Source organism: Agrilus planipennis, unplaced genomic scaffold (genome assembly GCF_000699045.2).
Source record: "Agrilus planipennis isolate EAB-ADULT unplaced genomic scaffold, Apla_2.0 scaffold206, whole genome shotgun sequence".
Classification (NCBI taxonomy): domain Eukaryota; kingdom Metazoa; phylum Arthropoda; class Insecta; order Coleoptera; family Buprestidae; genus Agrilus; species Agrilus planipennis.
Window position 1 is genome coordinate 513883 of NW_020438979.1, and position 16613 is coordinate 530495.

General features: G+C 31.2%; 4 protein-coding genes across 4 annotated transcripts in view; 2 read left to right on the forward strand and 2 right to left on the reverse strand.

Annotated features, from left to right (window-relative positions):
* Window positions 1-3904: 3904 nt before the first annotated feature.
* Window positions 3905-5511, reverse strand: LOC108740413. The gene is made up of 3 exons (XM_018474723.2): window positions 4740-5511; window positions 4440-4680; window positions 3905-4209 (listed from the first exon to the last, which is right to left on the reverse strand). Exons 1-3 carry the CDS (start codon window positions 5234-5236, stop codon window positions 3964-3966), a joined length of 984 nt encoding a protein of 327 aa, XP_018330225.1. The 5' UTR covers window positions 5237-5511; the 3' UTR covers window positions 3905-3963.
* A 164-nt stretch (window positions 5512-5675) lies between these two features.
* Window positions 5676-7639, forward strand: LOC112904726 (interferon-inducible double-stranded RNA-dependent protein kinase activator A homolog A-like). Its single transcript, XM_025975522.1, has 3 exons — window positions 5676-6599; window positions 6653-6863; window positions 7274-7639. The coding sequence occupies exons 1-3, from the start codon at window positions 6118-6120 to the stop codon at window positions 7499-7501; spliced, it is 921 nt and encodes a 306-aa protein (XP_025831307.1). The 5' UTR covers window positions 5676-6117; the 3' UTR covers window positions 7502-7639.
* Window positions 7640-11597: 3958 nt separating this feature from the next.
* Window positions 11598-16613, reverse strand: part of LOC108740412 — a 15130-nt gene continuing 10114 nt past the window's right edge. The window contains exon 11 of the mRNA XM_018474721.2: window positions 11598-11768. Within this exon, the coding sequence (XP_018330223.1) occupies window positions 11598-11768 (171 nt within the window). The remainder of the gene's footprint in view (window positions 11769-16613) is intronic.
* On the forward strand, window positions 13843-15819 carry LOC108740414 (interferon-inducible double-stranded RNA-dependent protein kinase activator A homolog A). Its single transcript, XM_018474725.1, has 3 exons — window positions 13843-14730; window positions 14784-14994; window positions 15405-15819. Exons 1-3 carry the CDS (start codon window positions 14249-14251, stop codon window positions 15630-15632), a joined length of 921 nt encoding a protein of 306 aa, XP_018330227.1. The 5' UTR covers window positions 13843-14248; the 3' UTR covers window positions 15633-15819.

Genomic DNA, 16613 nt, shown 5'->3' on the forward strand with positions numbered 1-16613 from the left:
CCTGCTTTTCCATTTTTACGAAAACCACAGAGGCGTCTTGTTCAGCGTGCTGTCAAACCTACACTAGCAAGGAGATCGGGCTGAAACTATAGCTACAAGCTATCCAAGGATGGTACTATAGAATGTCACCTCAAGGTAGGCCTAGTGGCGTCATCTCTTGGTTAGGCCGGAAACTTATCAATCCACCCTCGTACATTCTATTTGAACTTTCTGCTTAAATTAAACTTTTATAAGACTAAAACGATCTTCCATTTTGGTTAGGTATGGTACAGTATTTCTTGAAAATCCTAGAAATTACCAAAATGAATTTTTGTACGTAATCAGGGATACGCTAGGCCACGCTAGTAAATAAATTTAGTATGATTATCAAAGTGATATAATGAATGTTGCCACCTCGAAAGACACCCTGGTTTCAGATAGGTATTGAGATTAAGATGTTTAGTCTTAAAAATTCCCAGAAATCCCACATGTAATTCGGATTTTCTTGGTACAAGACGAATAAAGAGTTAATTGACATAATGTTCTACTTTATGTGAGTAAATAAGAAATCATTACTGTATCGGTTTACTTTGCAATACTACAAAAAAAAAATAACGAAAAATTGCGATATATTTCAAATGTGGAAAAATTCAACTACAAACCGATACAATAACTCAATTAATTGAATTAGGTACTTAGTTCTACATAATATTTTGGGGTTTGTTAGGGAATAGCAGTGTTTCATGTAAAAGAGCTAAAAAAGTTTTCTAGCTTTATAGTTACATTAGTTTTAATATTTGATGTATGTTGGGTTGTCTATGTATTGTATAACAGATTGCAGTTTAACTTATTGCAATTTATAAGATAAATGCAAATTATCATCCTTAACTACATCTACAACGAAGCAATATAATTTAAAGATGAAAATTTATTAATCCACCTCAATGAAACTGGAATTATAGCTTAATTATAGCTTTTGTTTAAATTGTCCCGGCGCCTCCACCAAAATTTTCAATAATTTTTTATTAATTGTTGTTAGTTTNTCAAAATAGTTTGTTTACCGTAAAAGATCAGAGCCAAAATAGGATTGCAAATAATTTTATTGATGTAAAATCATCATTTTATATCAAAATATTTGCTACCCCATTTTGTTTTCGATCTTTTGCACATTGTAATAAGAGAAAGAAATGGAATCCATAGTTGCTTTAGCTTTGTGTTCATTTGAAAAGTGAAGTTTTTCGAAACGTTTGCTAAGAATTTTGGATTATACGCATTCATTAGCACACCACTAGTAGTTTTCACTTTTACACAGCTGGGGTATATCAATTCGATATTGTTTTGAGGGTTATTTTGTCGTAATTCATAGAATTTCGTAGTTCCTTGCTAAAGGTACGATTAGTTGTGATTTGGCAGGTGCTGATATCAATTCAATATGATTCAAAATTCCATGAACTATGACATTGAATCCGGAAAACAATATCGATCCAATATTTTAGATTATCCATTTCCAAGGAATTTAGAATCTTTTGGGCCCTCTTCAGTTAAAGAATTAGAAGGCATTCATGGAATGTCTCTTTGTTCTCTTTTTAAGCTTTAACCTTCAATAGCCAATGTGAGTAACTTTCATTCATCATTTTATATAATGTTTGATCGCTGATAGTAGCAAAACTTTTTAACGTCAAAAATGTATTTTGCCTATGAAGAAGTTCACCACTCGTACTAGCGAAACGTTAGGAAGCAACTCCAACACACGACGATCTTTAAACCCGAATCAGTCGACATAACTAATTCTGTATAGTTTGCAAGGAAAAATAGGAAAGAGCATTATTATTTATAAGATATAATCATTATAAACCCAGTGATTATTGCTGGAAATTGTCTGTTGTAATCTCAAACGATTTTGTTAAAAAGTTTTACCTGAATATTGATACTTTAGATCAAGTGTAGATCCAAAGTCTCTGTGACCGTTAAGACTTCAAAATTCATGAACTCTTTAAAACCCCAAATCCAAAAACAAAACAAAACACCAAGGGACTCTCTTCAGTCCCTTGAGAAGGTAACCCTGTTACCAAAAAGTACTTTGGATTCTTAGTGTCTTGTTTTGGCGTAGCGATTTAAGCTATTTAGAGTGCTCTACAATACCGCCAAAATTTTCCAGTCTTCTGTATTCAAAATTCCTGTTTTCAAGATATAAGCCTTTGAAGTTGAGCTGTAATTTTTATGTATGTATCGTATATGTCTGTCAGTACCTATGTATAAACATATCGAGAGTCATCATACATATACGTATACATAAATAAAATATACAGCAGACTTACACCATTGCAAAAGCCCATGAAAAGTTCGATTTTTCGGAAACATGATTTTTGCGGACTTAACGGGCATTGAATCTTTCTATCTCCACAACAAGAACTATTTGAGTACAAAGCTTCAAAGACATTGATCGGGGGAGCTATTTTCTATAAAGAATATGCGAGATCCTCTGAATAAAACATAATGGTACCTACATTCAAATAACTATTATTTGAATTTTTTAACACTTGAAATTATAGTTTTTACAGCGTATAGTATCCCGGTTGAAAGACAGAAGACAGAACAAAAAACCTGCCAATGAACCTATGTAAAAGATTTAGAGGCGTTTTTCTCAATGTCCTTGCGGGCACGCATGAAATAATTTTCTAACAAACAATATCAACATTTACTTAATTCTTCGTAAGAATGAAAGGATTTCAAATTACTTTAGTACAGATTTTACATTTATTTATTTATTATTATAAAACGGGGAGATCCTTATACAAATACAGAAATGTTAAAAACAATATACTAAATGATATATAAAGTTGTAATCAATAATATCAATTAAAAATGAAATCACTAGGTTGCATACTTATATGAGTCCAGAGCATATGTATGTATAAGATAACAGAAATTCGAATTGAAGATTGAGATAAAATTGCTATGCGATATAAACGTCAAATTGATATCATAAGTAGCACCAGGGTAGATTATCTTGATGATTTTATTTCCCATATTGTACTCGAATGAAATGAAATTGCCTCCAGCAAAAGTCGTAGCTATACATTTCTCAATATTGAATTGTAAAAAATTAAGTTTACAGCATTACATAACATTATCAATATCAATCTAAAGTTTCACAGTCCCCGCCAGTCATGGCAATTCCCTTGAAGTGTTTAAAGTTATCTGCGTAAATTAAAATATTTGAGAACTATATCATATTTATGATCCATTAACGAAAATTGTGGAAGAGTAGAGATCCTAGATGGCATCCCTGTGGAACTCCACATGCAACAGAAAAGGACTTTTTGATATTACACAATCAATATTTACAAAGAGCCCTCTTTCAGTAAGATACTATTGAAACCGTTTCAGTATCCTACCTGCCTACCCATAGTTATTAAGTTTAGGAACAAGCAAATTATAGAAATCCTGGTCAAAGGCTTTAAAAATATTTGTGTATATGATGTCAACTTGACAACCTTCGTTTAAAATGTATTTAGAGGGCATAAAACCATGCCACTGACTAGCATCAGCACATGTAGTGTAATGTCCTACTGATTTATGATATATTATCAAAAACTTTCAAGGCAACATTTTAATTTACGGTTTGTTTTTTACGTTTTGTATCACTTTTCTTAGAAATATAGAATGACCAAAACTTTTCTACATTTTTTTTAGAATATAATAACTGACTCTTTAAAGAAAGTGGATGAAGTCCATCCAGTCCAATCTGATGATTTTAATTGATACTCTTTAACTTTATCAGTACATTTGATGGTAATTTTCAGTATTTGTGAGATTCACATTTAAGCTATTATTCATGTTCACTTTACTTTTATATTGGTAAATTATATTATACTACATTTAAATTTGTAATCCTTTTATTAACATTCAAAATTACAATTACACTACTAACATTTTCTAAAATTATTTTAGTTAAAATAATGTTTACAGAAAATTTTCTTTTTATTTGAAAAATTCTTCTACTTCAGCCAGCTCACGTTCTCTAGCTTGTTCATGGGCCCATCTGTCTTCTGCTAACTTATCTGAGAGTGACCATTTAGGATGACAGATTTTCTGACCACAGGTTTGGCATCTTTTGTTTCCAAAAGGAGGTGTCTTTAGATATTGAAACAAACATGATTGATGGTATAAGTGACCACAGTAAACCCTTTCGATATGATCTGGCGAATTCTCATCCAAAACAACCAACTGAAATTATAAAAACAAAAATTATTGTGGCAGGTTTCTATTTAATACACTCATTTTTATTAATTTACAATAAAATTGAAAAAGCTTTTTAACCATGAAGACTGTTTTGCTCCTTTTGAGAAGCACATTTCTAATGAGCTTTATCTACTTTAATTATATTAGTTCTGTGATTAAAACTATATTTAATTACAGACTAACATTTATTAAGCATTTTTAAGATATGGACTTACACTAGGATCATCTGGAAAACATTTAGTTTTACAAAACTGGCAATTTTCCTTAGGAAGTCTCTTAATACAGTCAATTAAAAAAAAAACTGCTTTCTCTAATGAAGGTTTAGGTTTAAATAGAGGTTCATTAGGTTTAGGTTTCCTTAAAGGAGGCTCCACACATCTACGAACAATCTCTTTTACTTGTGCAATTATGTGACGATTGAATGTAGATGAAAAATTACTCTGAATATCTTCAAACCTGCAATAAAAAAAACATCTATATATTTTTCATTAATAAAATTAATAACAAGTATTCACTTTATGACCACATCTGGATATTGATCTGGTATCACAACTTTACTGGTTAAATAGTAACACTCATTGAAAACTTTAAGATATAGACATGATGTTTTTTGTTTTAGTTTTAGTTCATCTTGACTGCCATTCAAATTCTTCTTTAAATTATTTATTTCATCATAGCAACAAGCTAATGGATGTTCATCGATGAATGCTTTTACAAACTGTAGAACTTTAAGAACTTGGGGTTTCCCCAGATACTTTTTAGCTTCTTGTTCAACAACTGTAGTAAGGCCAGCTAGGAGCTTTTCAGAAAAAGTTTTACTTTTTAATTCAATAAGTAAAGGATAATTAGGGTAATCCTTGGGGTATTGTATGCATATAACGATTTTTTTAAAATTTGTTCGTTGTATCTCTGCTCGGATCATGGACTGCACACATGATACAAGCTTGCAACCCTGGATGGTATGCTCGCAAAGTTTTCTGACTTCTGATAATTCATCTTCTATTAAACCCATAAGCTATTTAAATTTTCCAGTTTAAATATTGTATATTTGATGCTCCAAATTTAGACATTCCTTAACAATAATTATTGTTTACAAACAACCACCTCATGTTTAACACAATTTTTCTCCTAACGGTAAAGCAATTTGGAAATTATTTGGATTTGGGTTCTGGACTGGATGAGTTTGGAAATCATACACCTATCTATGTTCCACGTTGTTCATTTGCTGTAATTTGCTCAGGCATTGCTTAGGATAGAATCCATTGCACATAAAATCAAATATATCTCTTAAGATATACTAATAATCATTTACTGTATCTGATAATCTTAGTGTTGAGTACTTGTGAACTATCATAGTGTATTGTAAAAACCCAAATTGTAGTATAAACCCAGCTTTATTGAGTTGAACCCATAGAAGTTAAATGTCAATCTTCATTGATCAAATGGTCAAATTGAGTCAATGTTAAGATTTAGTCTTTGTTGAGGATGTTGAGTCATTATCATTGATCGTATGAATGTTGATCAAAATTCAATATTCAATATGGAAATGGAACTTCAATGAAAAGTGTTATGTTAATACTGTGGTGGATGGAAAGTGGATGTTGTTCAAGTATTGAGGGATGAATCCATAATCAAACACTTCCGATGCAATATGTACCGTGACGTAGACCCATAGATAATTACTTACCATAGAATAGATAGCGGGATTTCCCCGATTCTATTTAACAATTTGATAGTATTTGATAAGCAATGTAATTGGCAAATAGAAAGTGTCGATAAATTGCTGATGAATAAGAATAAGTAAGATAAACTGAATCATTTTCTAAATTCATCTGAAATAGGTAGGTTTCAACTTTTGAACAATTTGTTTTACGAAGAAAGTTGAACAGCAGAATGGTAGTGCAAAAGACTCCAGTTTCCATTTTACAAGAATTAATGCAACGCAATCAGAAACCAATACCAACTTATTCTTCATCAGATGTAGCTAATGTAAATGGAGATTTTACATGTAGTCTATCAGTGGATGGCATACAGACCGTAGGCTATGGGAAAACTAAGAAGGAAGCTAAGCATAATTCTGCTAAAAATGCAGTTGATATTTTACAGCATAAATATAGCAATAATTTAATAAAAACGACAGATGTGATAATAGCACCCAAGGCTGTACAGTTTACTACGTCACCTATGGTAAATTATGTAGGAGCCTTGAATGAATTTTGTTCAAAGAAGTCAATTTCTTATCCTGAATATAATGAGAAGGGCTTTGATGGACAAGATTTTAATATAACATGCTCACTAAATGACATTATTGCCTTAGGAAAAGGTACTACTAAGAAAGTTGCTAAGCAAGAGGCTGCTCGTGTTGTATTGGAGAGGTAGATAAAATTCACTATTATTTAATTTCCTTATTACTGTTTTATTTTTTTAGAGTGAAATTGTCTAACAAGTTTCCCATGGCAGAAATGCAAAAATTTGTTTGTGATGAAGCTAGTACTAAAATAATAACTGAAATGTATAAAGAATTAACCATAATGGAAAAGAAATTTGTTCCACCTGAACTAAATATTTCCACTGAATTAGATTTTTCCATGTGTAATTTAAAGCAGCTGCAAGATGTAGGAGTACTGCCATTGGAACAGGTTGAAAACATATTTCATCCTAATATTACCATTGCTATATAAAGTTAAAAAAAGAAAACAATAATTACACAGTCATTATTACTGCCTGTAATTAATAGTTTAGTAACTATTTTGTATCACTAAAGGTCTTAATATTTCATAAAAGACATCTTGCAGTACATTTTCTTCCTATTTGTTATAAGGAGTTTTGGTTGCAGTCACTACAATAAATATGTTTGTGTCAGTCATAACAAATATGCTTGACAGTCACAACAATAAATATGTTTGAGTCAATCACAACAATTACTATGTTTGTGCTAGTCACAACAATAAATATGCTATTATTGTCAAATTCACAACAATATGATTTTTGATGCCATATAGTCATAAAAATGATTGATTTTATTGGTAGTTAAACAATTGACTTTTAGGAGGATTATCCACCCACAGAAAAATCTGAAGAAAAATTAAGAAATATGGGAATTGATGACTACTCTGTTTCTGTTTTTGTAAGAGAACCTTTAATGTTAGTTTTTAAAGCAAAAGAGGTAATTCCTGCTACATTTACATTAATACAGGATGGTGCTACATACACAGAAACAAAAAGAATTTTGTTAGCTACTGCAGTAAAATTCATATACATTTTAAAAAGTCAATAGAATGATTAAGCTATTTGATGTTACGTACTATTTAATTTTACAATGTTAATATAAACTTATTACTAAAGTAAGGAATAAAGTCAAGGTGACTGTTATATTATATTGTATACAAATATGAGGGGAGGAGTATGTTTTTAAAATATGTTANATTGTGTTGATATATTATACACGAGGGTCAGACCGTAGTATTTTCAGTGACATTTTCAATTCGGACGTTTCTTCTTTTGTATGAAATGGGAACATAACTGTGGTTGATTTATTATACTGTTTGAACACAGGATGGAAACGTACGCATTAATATTTATTGACTGGAGATTGGAACGTTGATTTACGACATGTCGACATTTTTTTAACCGATTTATTAACCCTAAAAATGGCGTTTCTGTGTTGCCAGATAGAGCAACTAGAACAAAACCAGTATCACTCTTTTTACTCTCATCAATTATGTATTTATTATCATATGATTCGACTATCCCAACGTGATGGTGGTTTTCTCAAACAAGATAGGTACTTTTAGCAGTTGCAAAGATAGACTTAATAAGGATAATTATCCCTTTAGCATTGTCAAAATTCAAATTTGATGTTTCCAATACAAGTACAGAAGTAAAAGCCTGAATACATTAACTTACGTATTTTCAAAAATATTTCATCAAATTTTGAATTTCTTTCGAGTTTTCAGCAATACACTTGGGCTTATAGTGTCTTAACATTGTCATTTTCTGCTAATAAATACCAATAACATAACGATTTTATAGTTACAATATTTGCTGTATGTTGGGTTGCCTATGAATTACAGTACAAATTGTACTTATATTTATTCTGAAAAAATAACATCCCTTACTACATGTAGGTGCAAAAAATGCAATTTAAAGATTGTAATTCATCAATTTACTTCAATGGAACCGTAATTATAGCTCAATTATAGCTTCTATTTTAAATTGACCTGGCGCCTCCACCAAAATTTTCAAAAATTTTTTAATAATAGTTGATAACATTTAGCTATTTTCATGACTGTCTTATTTTCGATATCAATATGATTGTTTACTAGGTTAATCCTTCACAACAACCATCAATAAAGGTCAAACTAGATCTCTCTTATTAACGAGAGTAAACGCTCAATACATTAATTTGCATACTTTCAAAATAATTGAATCAACAAATTTTTATTCTTTATTGTATGTACAATTAAATTCCACGCTAATTAATAAAAGGACTGAAGGGTTTCTTCGTGCAAAAAGGATCATATTATTGTCTTTCGTCTTTCAATATATTTGTAATTGTTGTTAGAAACCAATTCTCGTGTTAGGGATGGTGAATACTTATAATTAGGGTAATATTAATCGAGTTTTCAGCAATACACCACAAGTTATGGGCTTATAGTGTCATTTTGTGCTAATAAATAGTAATAACATAACGATTTTATAGTTACAAAATTTGCTGTATGTTGGGTTGCCTATAAACTGTATTATAAACTGCAGTTTTATATATTCTAAAAAAAGAACATCTCTTACTGCATCTACGTGCAATTAATACAATTGTAAGATGATAATTCATCAATGTACTTCAACGAAACCAGAATTGTAGCTCAATTATAGCCATTTTTTTAACTGTCCCGGCGCCTCCACCAAAATTTTCAATAAATTTTTAATAAGAAAATAAATGTTTTATTCTCAGTATTAAAGCGATAGTTTACAATTAAAATTAACTACAGATTCATAATTAGTAACTGAATACTTTTTCTATAGCTCCAAATAAAAATATGAAAGGATTTTAAACCAAATTTTACGAGATGTCTTTAAAAATATTACTAATAAATTCGTAATATTTCGTAGTTTGTGTTGAATTTTTCGTTAGAAAAGTTATTTTCATTTATAGTTAGTGCTAAACGTATTATACGGTTAGTAATTTCACATCATGCAAAGATACAACCCCAGTAACTTCTTCTCATGTAATATGCTCAATTATTTTCTCATTTTCCTGAAATTGGAAACCCACACGCGCAACTGAATATGTCCGGTTTTGTAATACGTAATTTATTGTCCTAATGATAGCGTCAAATTTAATTTGATACACTCTCAAACAAAAGATTGCCAACGTCAATTTCGCGCAGAAGAACTTACGTAAAGGAAAAGAAAGGAATAGAAAATATATTACCCAAATCCCAAAAAAATCGTCTTATGAAAAGGAAGTTTTCGGGAGTACAGCCCCTTCTCCCAAACCCCACTTAAAGGACAAATTGAAAACATCAATCTACTTCAACGAAATCAAAATTACAGTTCAATTATAGCTTTTGTTTTACTGTCCCGGCTTCTTTATCAAAATTTTCAATAATTTTTTTTACGTAAGTACGTAATAATTTCTGATAACGTTCGGGTAGGACGATTACAAATTTTATAATCTTTTCGGCATGCAAGATTTATTAATCCACCTCAATGAAACTGGAATTATAGCTTAATTATAGCTTTTGTTTAAATTGTCCCGGCGCCTCCACCAAAATTTTCAATAATTTTTTATTAATTGTTGTTAGTTTGTGTATCTTTAAGAGAGTTTTGATTTCGCCATTAAAACCATAATTCAGGAGATTATCCGTCCACAACGACCGTCACTGAATGTCAAATTTAATGCCTCTTACATGCGATCAAATTGTACGATAACTTCATACATACGCAAAAAGTGGTCAAGTATTAACGTTAAGAAGTCCTCTTTGTAATACCTATCACAAACAAAATCAATGAAATATAATATAGGCATAGATTTAAAATAGATAAAAATTGGCTTTTAGTCTACCCTGACTGTTTCTGAGTTTGTCCTAATTAGGATAGTGTGGTTACAATCCTGGTAAATAATCACAAAAGACAAAAAAGATATTCCATTTTTTCTGCATTAAAAGTCAACAAATTTAGAAAAAAAATATGTGGATGTGCAGAATATGATGTTAATTCCCTGTTGGATATTTTTTGTGCAAAATAATATAGTAATAAATAAAAAAATAATCTTTTATTGAATGTATAATTCTAACTTTCAAGTATTAAAGATGTTTTAAACAGTTGAAATTCATCATCGTACTTCGCTCTTAACAAATAATCCGAGACCACTTTATTTCTTTTTATCCTGTATTTTTCTGCAGCACTGTGATACATTTGTAATATTTTTAACCCACGATGTAGCCTGATACTGCTTTCGTTGTTTAGAAATCGCTTAATTTGGATATTTTTTTCATTTTTGTTTGATTTTTGAGATGCACCAATCGCTTTCTTTACATCTTCCTTTGGGCTCTTGAGAAAGTGAATTGTACAGAAGAATCTCTCAACAATGTTCGTTGCAAATATTGTAGACGCACTGGTGCAGGTATTGGTGGAATTTCTTGATGACATTTCTAAATCTGAAAACCGATAAGCAGTATGACTTTTATTAAATAATGTTCAAGACAGTTAAGGGTTGGAAGGTTTTAATTTCGCGTCTATTTGGGAGGCTTTTTCAAGGTAGGTTCTTTAATTATATAAGAAAAAGTTCCAAATAGTTCGGTGCTTGTAACTGCTACATAATATTAAAATAAACGTTGATTTAAACAGCACAATTATAAATAAAGTAATAAATAATTGAACAATTAAAAACTAACACTGACTTAGAGATTTTATTTATAATTGTGCTGTTTAAATCAATGTTTATTTTAATATTATGTACCAGTTACAATCACCGAGCTATTTGGAACATTTTCTTACATAACTAAAGAACCTACCTTGAAAAAGCCTCCCAAATAGAGCCGAAACGTCAGTGTTGCTTCTTCAAAAATAAAAACATTCCAACTCTTAATGGCCTTGAATTTTATTTAGTATTATCCAAATTAAATGATGAAATTGAGAATAGTATGACTTTTAATTTATGATAGTATATTTTACCATTGAGTTTTTCTTCGTTTTCTGGAAGTTTTCCTAATAATAGCGGTACGAAGTACCCTACATAAGGGAGAAAACAAGGTACCGTTTTCTCGACTTTTAAGAAGTCCTTTTGAAATTCCTTTGACCTTAAATCGTAGAACATTCTAGAAATGAAACGATTTATAAACGCCATTCATAAAAATGAAAAATATTATTCGTTACTGGTACTGAGTGGAGTGAGACTTTCGTAAATGATTCCACGTTTTCCTTAGTCTGTAGATAGCTGGTATTTGAAGTCCATTCAAAATACTTCCACAAGATTGAAAATTAGCTATTCTTTTGCAACCATTTGCTGTATTAATGAACCGGGCTATAATTCTTGCTCGTGCCTTAATTTTATATATAAAAGAAATTATGAGAGCTGACAGCGCAGGGCAAAGTAGTATTACGTAGTTGGTATCAGCAATTTCTTATGCTGAAGTGTACGATGTGTTGCATACATATTTACAAACAATTCTTTTAAATTTAATTTTTCAAACAATTTTTAACACAAAGAAAGTGATTAAACAAATTGTTCAGAAAAGTGATGCTCGAAGCAATGGCGTTAACTGTTTCGAGCTGGCAGTGACTGATAGGGGGTAAGAACTTGTTATAGAAATAAAAATTATTCAATAAATTGACTAATTATTAATAACTTGTTCCTAAAGGAGGGGATACACTTTGTCTTTAAAGTAAGCCTGAAACTTTGATTAAATTAAAAGTCAAATAGAACAAACAGAATAGCTCAAAACCCCAACGCCAAAACACGACACTGTAGTTGTCCGAAGCACTTTTCGGTAACAAAGTTACCTTCTTCAGGGACTGAAGTAAACTAAACCTAAATGAGAACTAATCCTAATTTATACTGATAGTTGTTAAGGTTCAGTGGGGTTTTGAGCTATTCTGTTTGTTCTACAACAACCGCCAAAGTTTTTCCAATCTTCATATAAAAGTCAAATGTTTGGCAATTACAGATTTGTAAAAGAGGGGTTCAGAGGCGTCGCCATTTAATGGATCAGGAATGGGGGGCAACAAGACGGCAGATATAAATTGTAGGTAAAATGAACACATCCTGTAAAGTTATTGTGCAATGTAGAAACGAAAATTTTTAATGCTTTACCGATTTTAGAAAAAACAAAGAAGGGTTTCGTAACTTTTAACCCATCAATACTAGAAAGCTCAGTTACATTAGCTTTATCTGGTCAAAGCTGTTTCTGTATTTCGATTTCACTTTTATTATTATTTATTATTTATAGTTCGCCAGATATGTTCTCTTGAATATTTAATTCTCGATTTCGAAAATAACACTTGGTCAAAACTTCCGATAGCTATAACTCCGAAACGGAATCTCTCATATTCGACGCAGAGCACAGTATCTCTGGATAATTCTGATAATACTTCCATGGAGATCGGACTACTCAGTCCGGACATAGGGGTCATCCTGTGGCCTCAGAAAAACATTAAAAAGAACCAAAAGCAAATTCCGCGAATCGGGTCGGTTCTGACGCGGACCAGGAGTGTCAGAATTTAAAACTGCTTCCGTCGAAAACTTGCCGCATTCATTGCGCTTCGAACGAGCCATGTTTGGTACGGATCGGACGTACATCTGCGGAGCTATGGATTTTTTTTCGCACCATGTTTGCGAGCGCACCGCTCCTAAGACTGACGTTTTATGAGCTGTAGCTGGAAAACGGTAGGACCTATCGGAAAAATTCTTTCCCAGACGGATGCCCCGTCTCAGTGCGAACGATATGAGCGGTATGCGGTCGTATTCGGTGTTGATGAAAAATTCTAAATTTTTAAAAATTTCTGTATTTTTTTTCTTCGAAATTGAATTTTTCCTGTACACTTGGGTACGGGCCAACCGCTGGTGAAAGAATTTTTGCGCTATTTTCAATAGTTCGCCAGATATGTTCTCCAAAATATTTAATTCTCGATTTGGAAAATAAAACTTTCCCACAAATTCCGACAGCCATAACTCCGAAACGGAATCTCGTGGGTGGGCGATTTTGCTCTCAGCGCAGAGCACAGTAGCTCTAGAAAATTTTGATAGCACTCCCACTGCGATCGGACGACGCAGTCCGGAAATAGGGCCCAACCTGTGACCTCACAAAAAAATTAAAAGAACAAAAAGCAAATTCCGCGAATCGGGTCGACTCTGACAGGACAATTACTTATTTCCACGTTAAATTTTGTAATTTGTTCGAGGACAGTTAGTTTTTTACTATAAAAAGTTATATTTTTGAGAAACAACGTTTCACAACTTTCCTTATAGTTAAATTATAAGAATTGTAATATTTTATGTATGTTGGGTTGTCTGTATACTGTATTACAAATTGTAGTTTTCATGAATGTAAAAAGAAAAATATAAATTAGGATATCTAATTGGGTGTACAAAGAAAAATATNAGTCTTTGTTGAGGATGTTGAGTCATTATCATTGATCGTATGAATGTTGATCAAAATTCAATATTCAATATGGAAATGGAACTTCAATGAAAAGTGTTATGTTAATACTGTGGTGGATGGAAAGTGGATGTTGTTCAAGTATTGAGGGATGAATCCATAATCAAACACTTCCGATGCAATATGTACCGTGACGTAGACCCATAGATAATTACTTACCATAGAATAGATAGCGGGATTTCCCCGATTCTATTTAACAATTTGATAGTATTTGATAAGCAATGTAATTGGCAAATAGAAAGTGTCGATAAATTGCTGATGAATAAGAATAAGTAAGATAAACTGAATCATTTTCTAAATTCATCTGAAATAGGTAGGTTTCAACTTTTGAACAATTTGTTTTACGAAGAAAGTTGAACAGCAGAATGGTAGTGCAAAAGACTCCAGTTTCCATTTTACAAGAATTAATGCAACGCAATCAGAAACCAATACCAACTTATTCTTCATCAGATGTAGCTAATGTAAATGGAGATTTTACATGTAGTCTATCAGTGGATGGCATACAGACCGTAGGCTATGGGAAAACTAAGAAGGAAGCTAAGCATAATTCTGCTAAAAATGCAGTTGATATTTTACAGCATAAATATAGCAATAATTTAATAAAAACGACAGATGTGATAATAGCACCCAAGGCTGTACAGTTTACTACGTCACCTATGGTAAATTATGTAGGAGCCTTGAATGAATTTTGTTCAAAGAAGTCAATTTCTTATCCTGAATATAATGAGAAGGGCTTTGATGGACAAGATTTTAATATAACATGCTCACTAAATGACATTATTGCCTTAGGAAAAGGTACTACTAAGAAAGTTGCTAAGCAAGAGGCTGCTCGTGTTGTATTGGAGAGGTAGATAAAATTCACTATTATTTAATTTCCTTATTACTGTTTTATTTTTTTAGAGTGAAATTGTCTAACAAGTTTCCCATGGCAGAAATGCAAAAATTTGTTTGTGATGAAGCTAGTACTAAAATAATAACTGAAATGTATAAAGAATTAACCATAATGGAAAAGAAATTTGTTCCACCTGAACTAAATATTTCCACTGAATTAGATTTTTCCATGTGTAATTTAAAGCAGCTGCAAGATGTAGGAGTACTGCCATTGGAACAGGTTGAAAACATATTTCATCCTAATATTACCATTGCTATATAAAGTTAAAAAAAGAAAACAATAATTACACAGTCATTATTACTGCCTGTAATTAATAGTTTAGTAACTATTTTGTATCACTAAAGGTCTTAATATTTCATAAAAGACATCTTGCAGTACATTTTCTTCCTATTTGTTATAAGGAGTTTTGGTTGCAGTCACTACAATAAATATGTTTGTGTCAGTCATAACAAATATGCTTGACAGTCACAACAATAAATATGTTTGAGTCAATCACAACAATTACTATGTTTGTGCTAGTCACAACAATAAATATGCTATTATTGTCAAATTCACAACAATATGATTTTTGATGCCATATAGTCATAAAAATGATTGATTTTATTGGTAGTTAAACAATTGACTTTTAGGAGGATTATCCACCCACAGAAAAATCTGAAGAAAAATTAAGAAATATGGGAATTGATGACTACTCTGTTTCTGTTTTTGTAAGAGAACCTTTAATGTTAGTTTTTAAAGCAAAAGAGGTAATTCCTGCTACATTTACATTAATACAGGATGGTGCTACATACACAGAAACAAAAAGAATTTTGTTAGCTACTGCAGTAAAATTCATATACATTTTAAAAAGTCAATAGAATGATTAAGCTATTTGATGTTACGTACTATTTAATTTTACAATGTTAATATAAACTTATTACTAAAGTAAGGAATAAAGTCAAGGTGACTGTTATATTATATTGTATACAAATATGAGGGGAGGAGTATGTTTTTAAAATATGTTAATGAGTGTAATTGATAAATAAAAAAGGCAATGTACCTAAATTATTTTCTTAATTCACATTATATATGTGAGTATTTATCTGTCCATTTCACAAGAGTTGTTGCAATGAAATCAAAAACTAATTAGCAACAACATTCTTTACTAGAAATTGCTAATTAATTTTCTTTTTGAAACAATAATAATAGGATATGAAAAGAAAAAGAAGGAAGCTAAGTAATTTGGCTAAAAATACGATTTCTATTTTATATTTAAAGCTGGTAATAAGTAAATTAGTTAACAAAAAGGTGCGCCATTTGCTAAATTCACTATAGAAAATTATGTATGAGCATTATTTCTTATTTGTTAAAAAATGGCAACTAACGCTGTTCATGTAGTTCATACTATAAATTTTCTATTCTACAGTCATATGTATACATTTAATTAGATTATTAAAATTGGCTAAATCATCATTTAGGCATTTAATGATACAAGGTTTCAACGGTTTCAACTCCCCCTTTTTTATACTACTATAACAATCTCGACTACCCTTGATGCTTAATCATGTATGATGGGTTGCTTACGTGTGACTAAATGTATAGTGTTTTCATCATTTCTCCTATTAGAGATACATATACGAGGGTGGATTGATAAGTTTCCGGCCTGACCAAGAAAAACAAGGTTTTTAAAAATTTTTTTTTTTTATTTCTCAACATAATCTCCTCCAAGGCTGATACATTTCTCATAGCGGTGTTCCAGTCTATTAATGCCATCTCTATAGACTGATTCGTCAAGCTCCTCAAAATAACCATTTACAGCTTCGATTACTTCTTCATTGTCCGCAAATCTCTTACCGCCA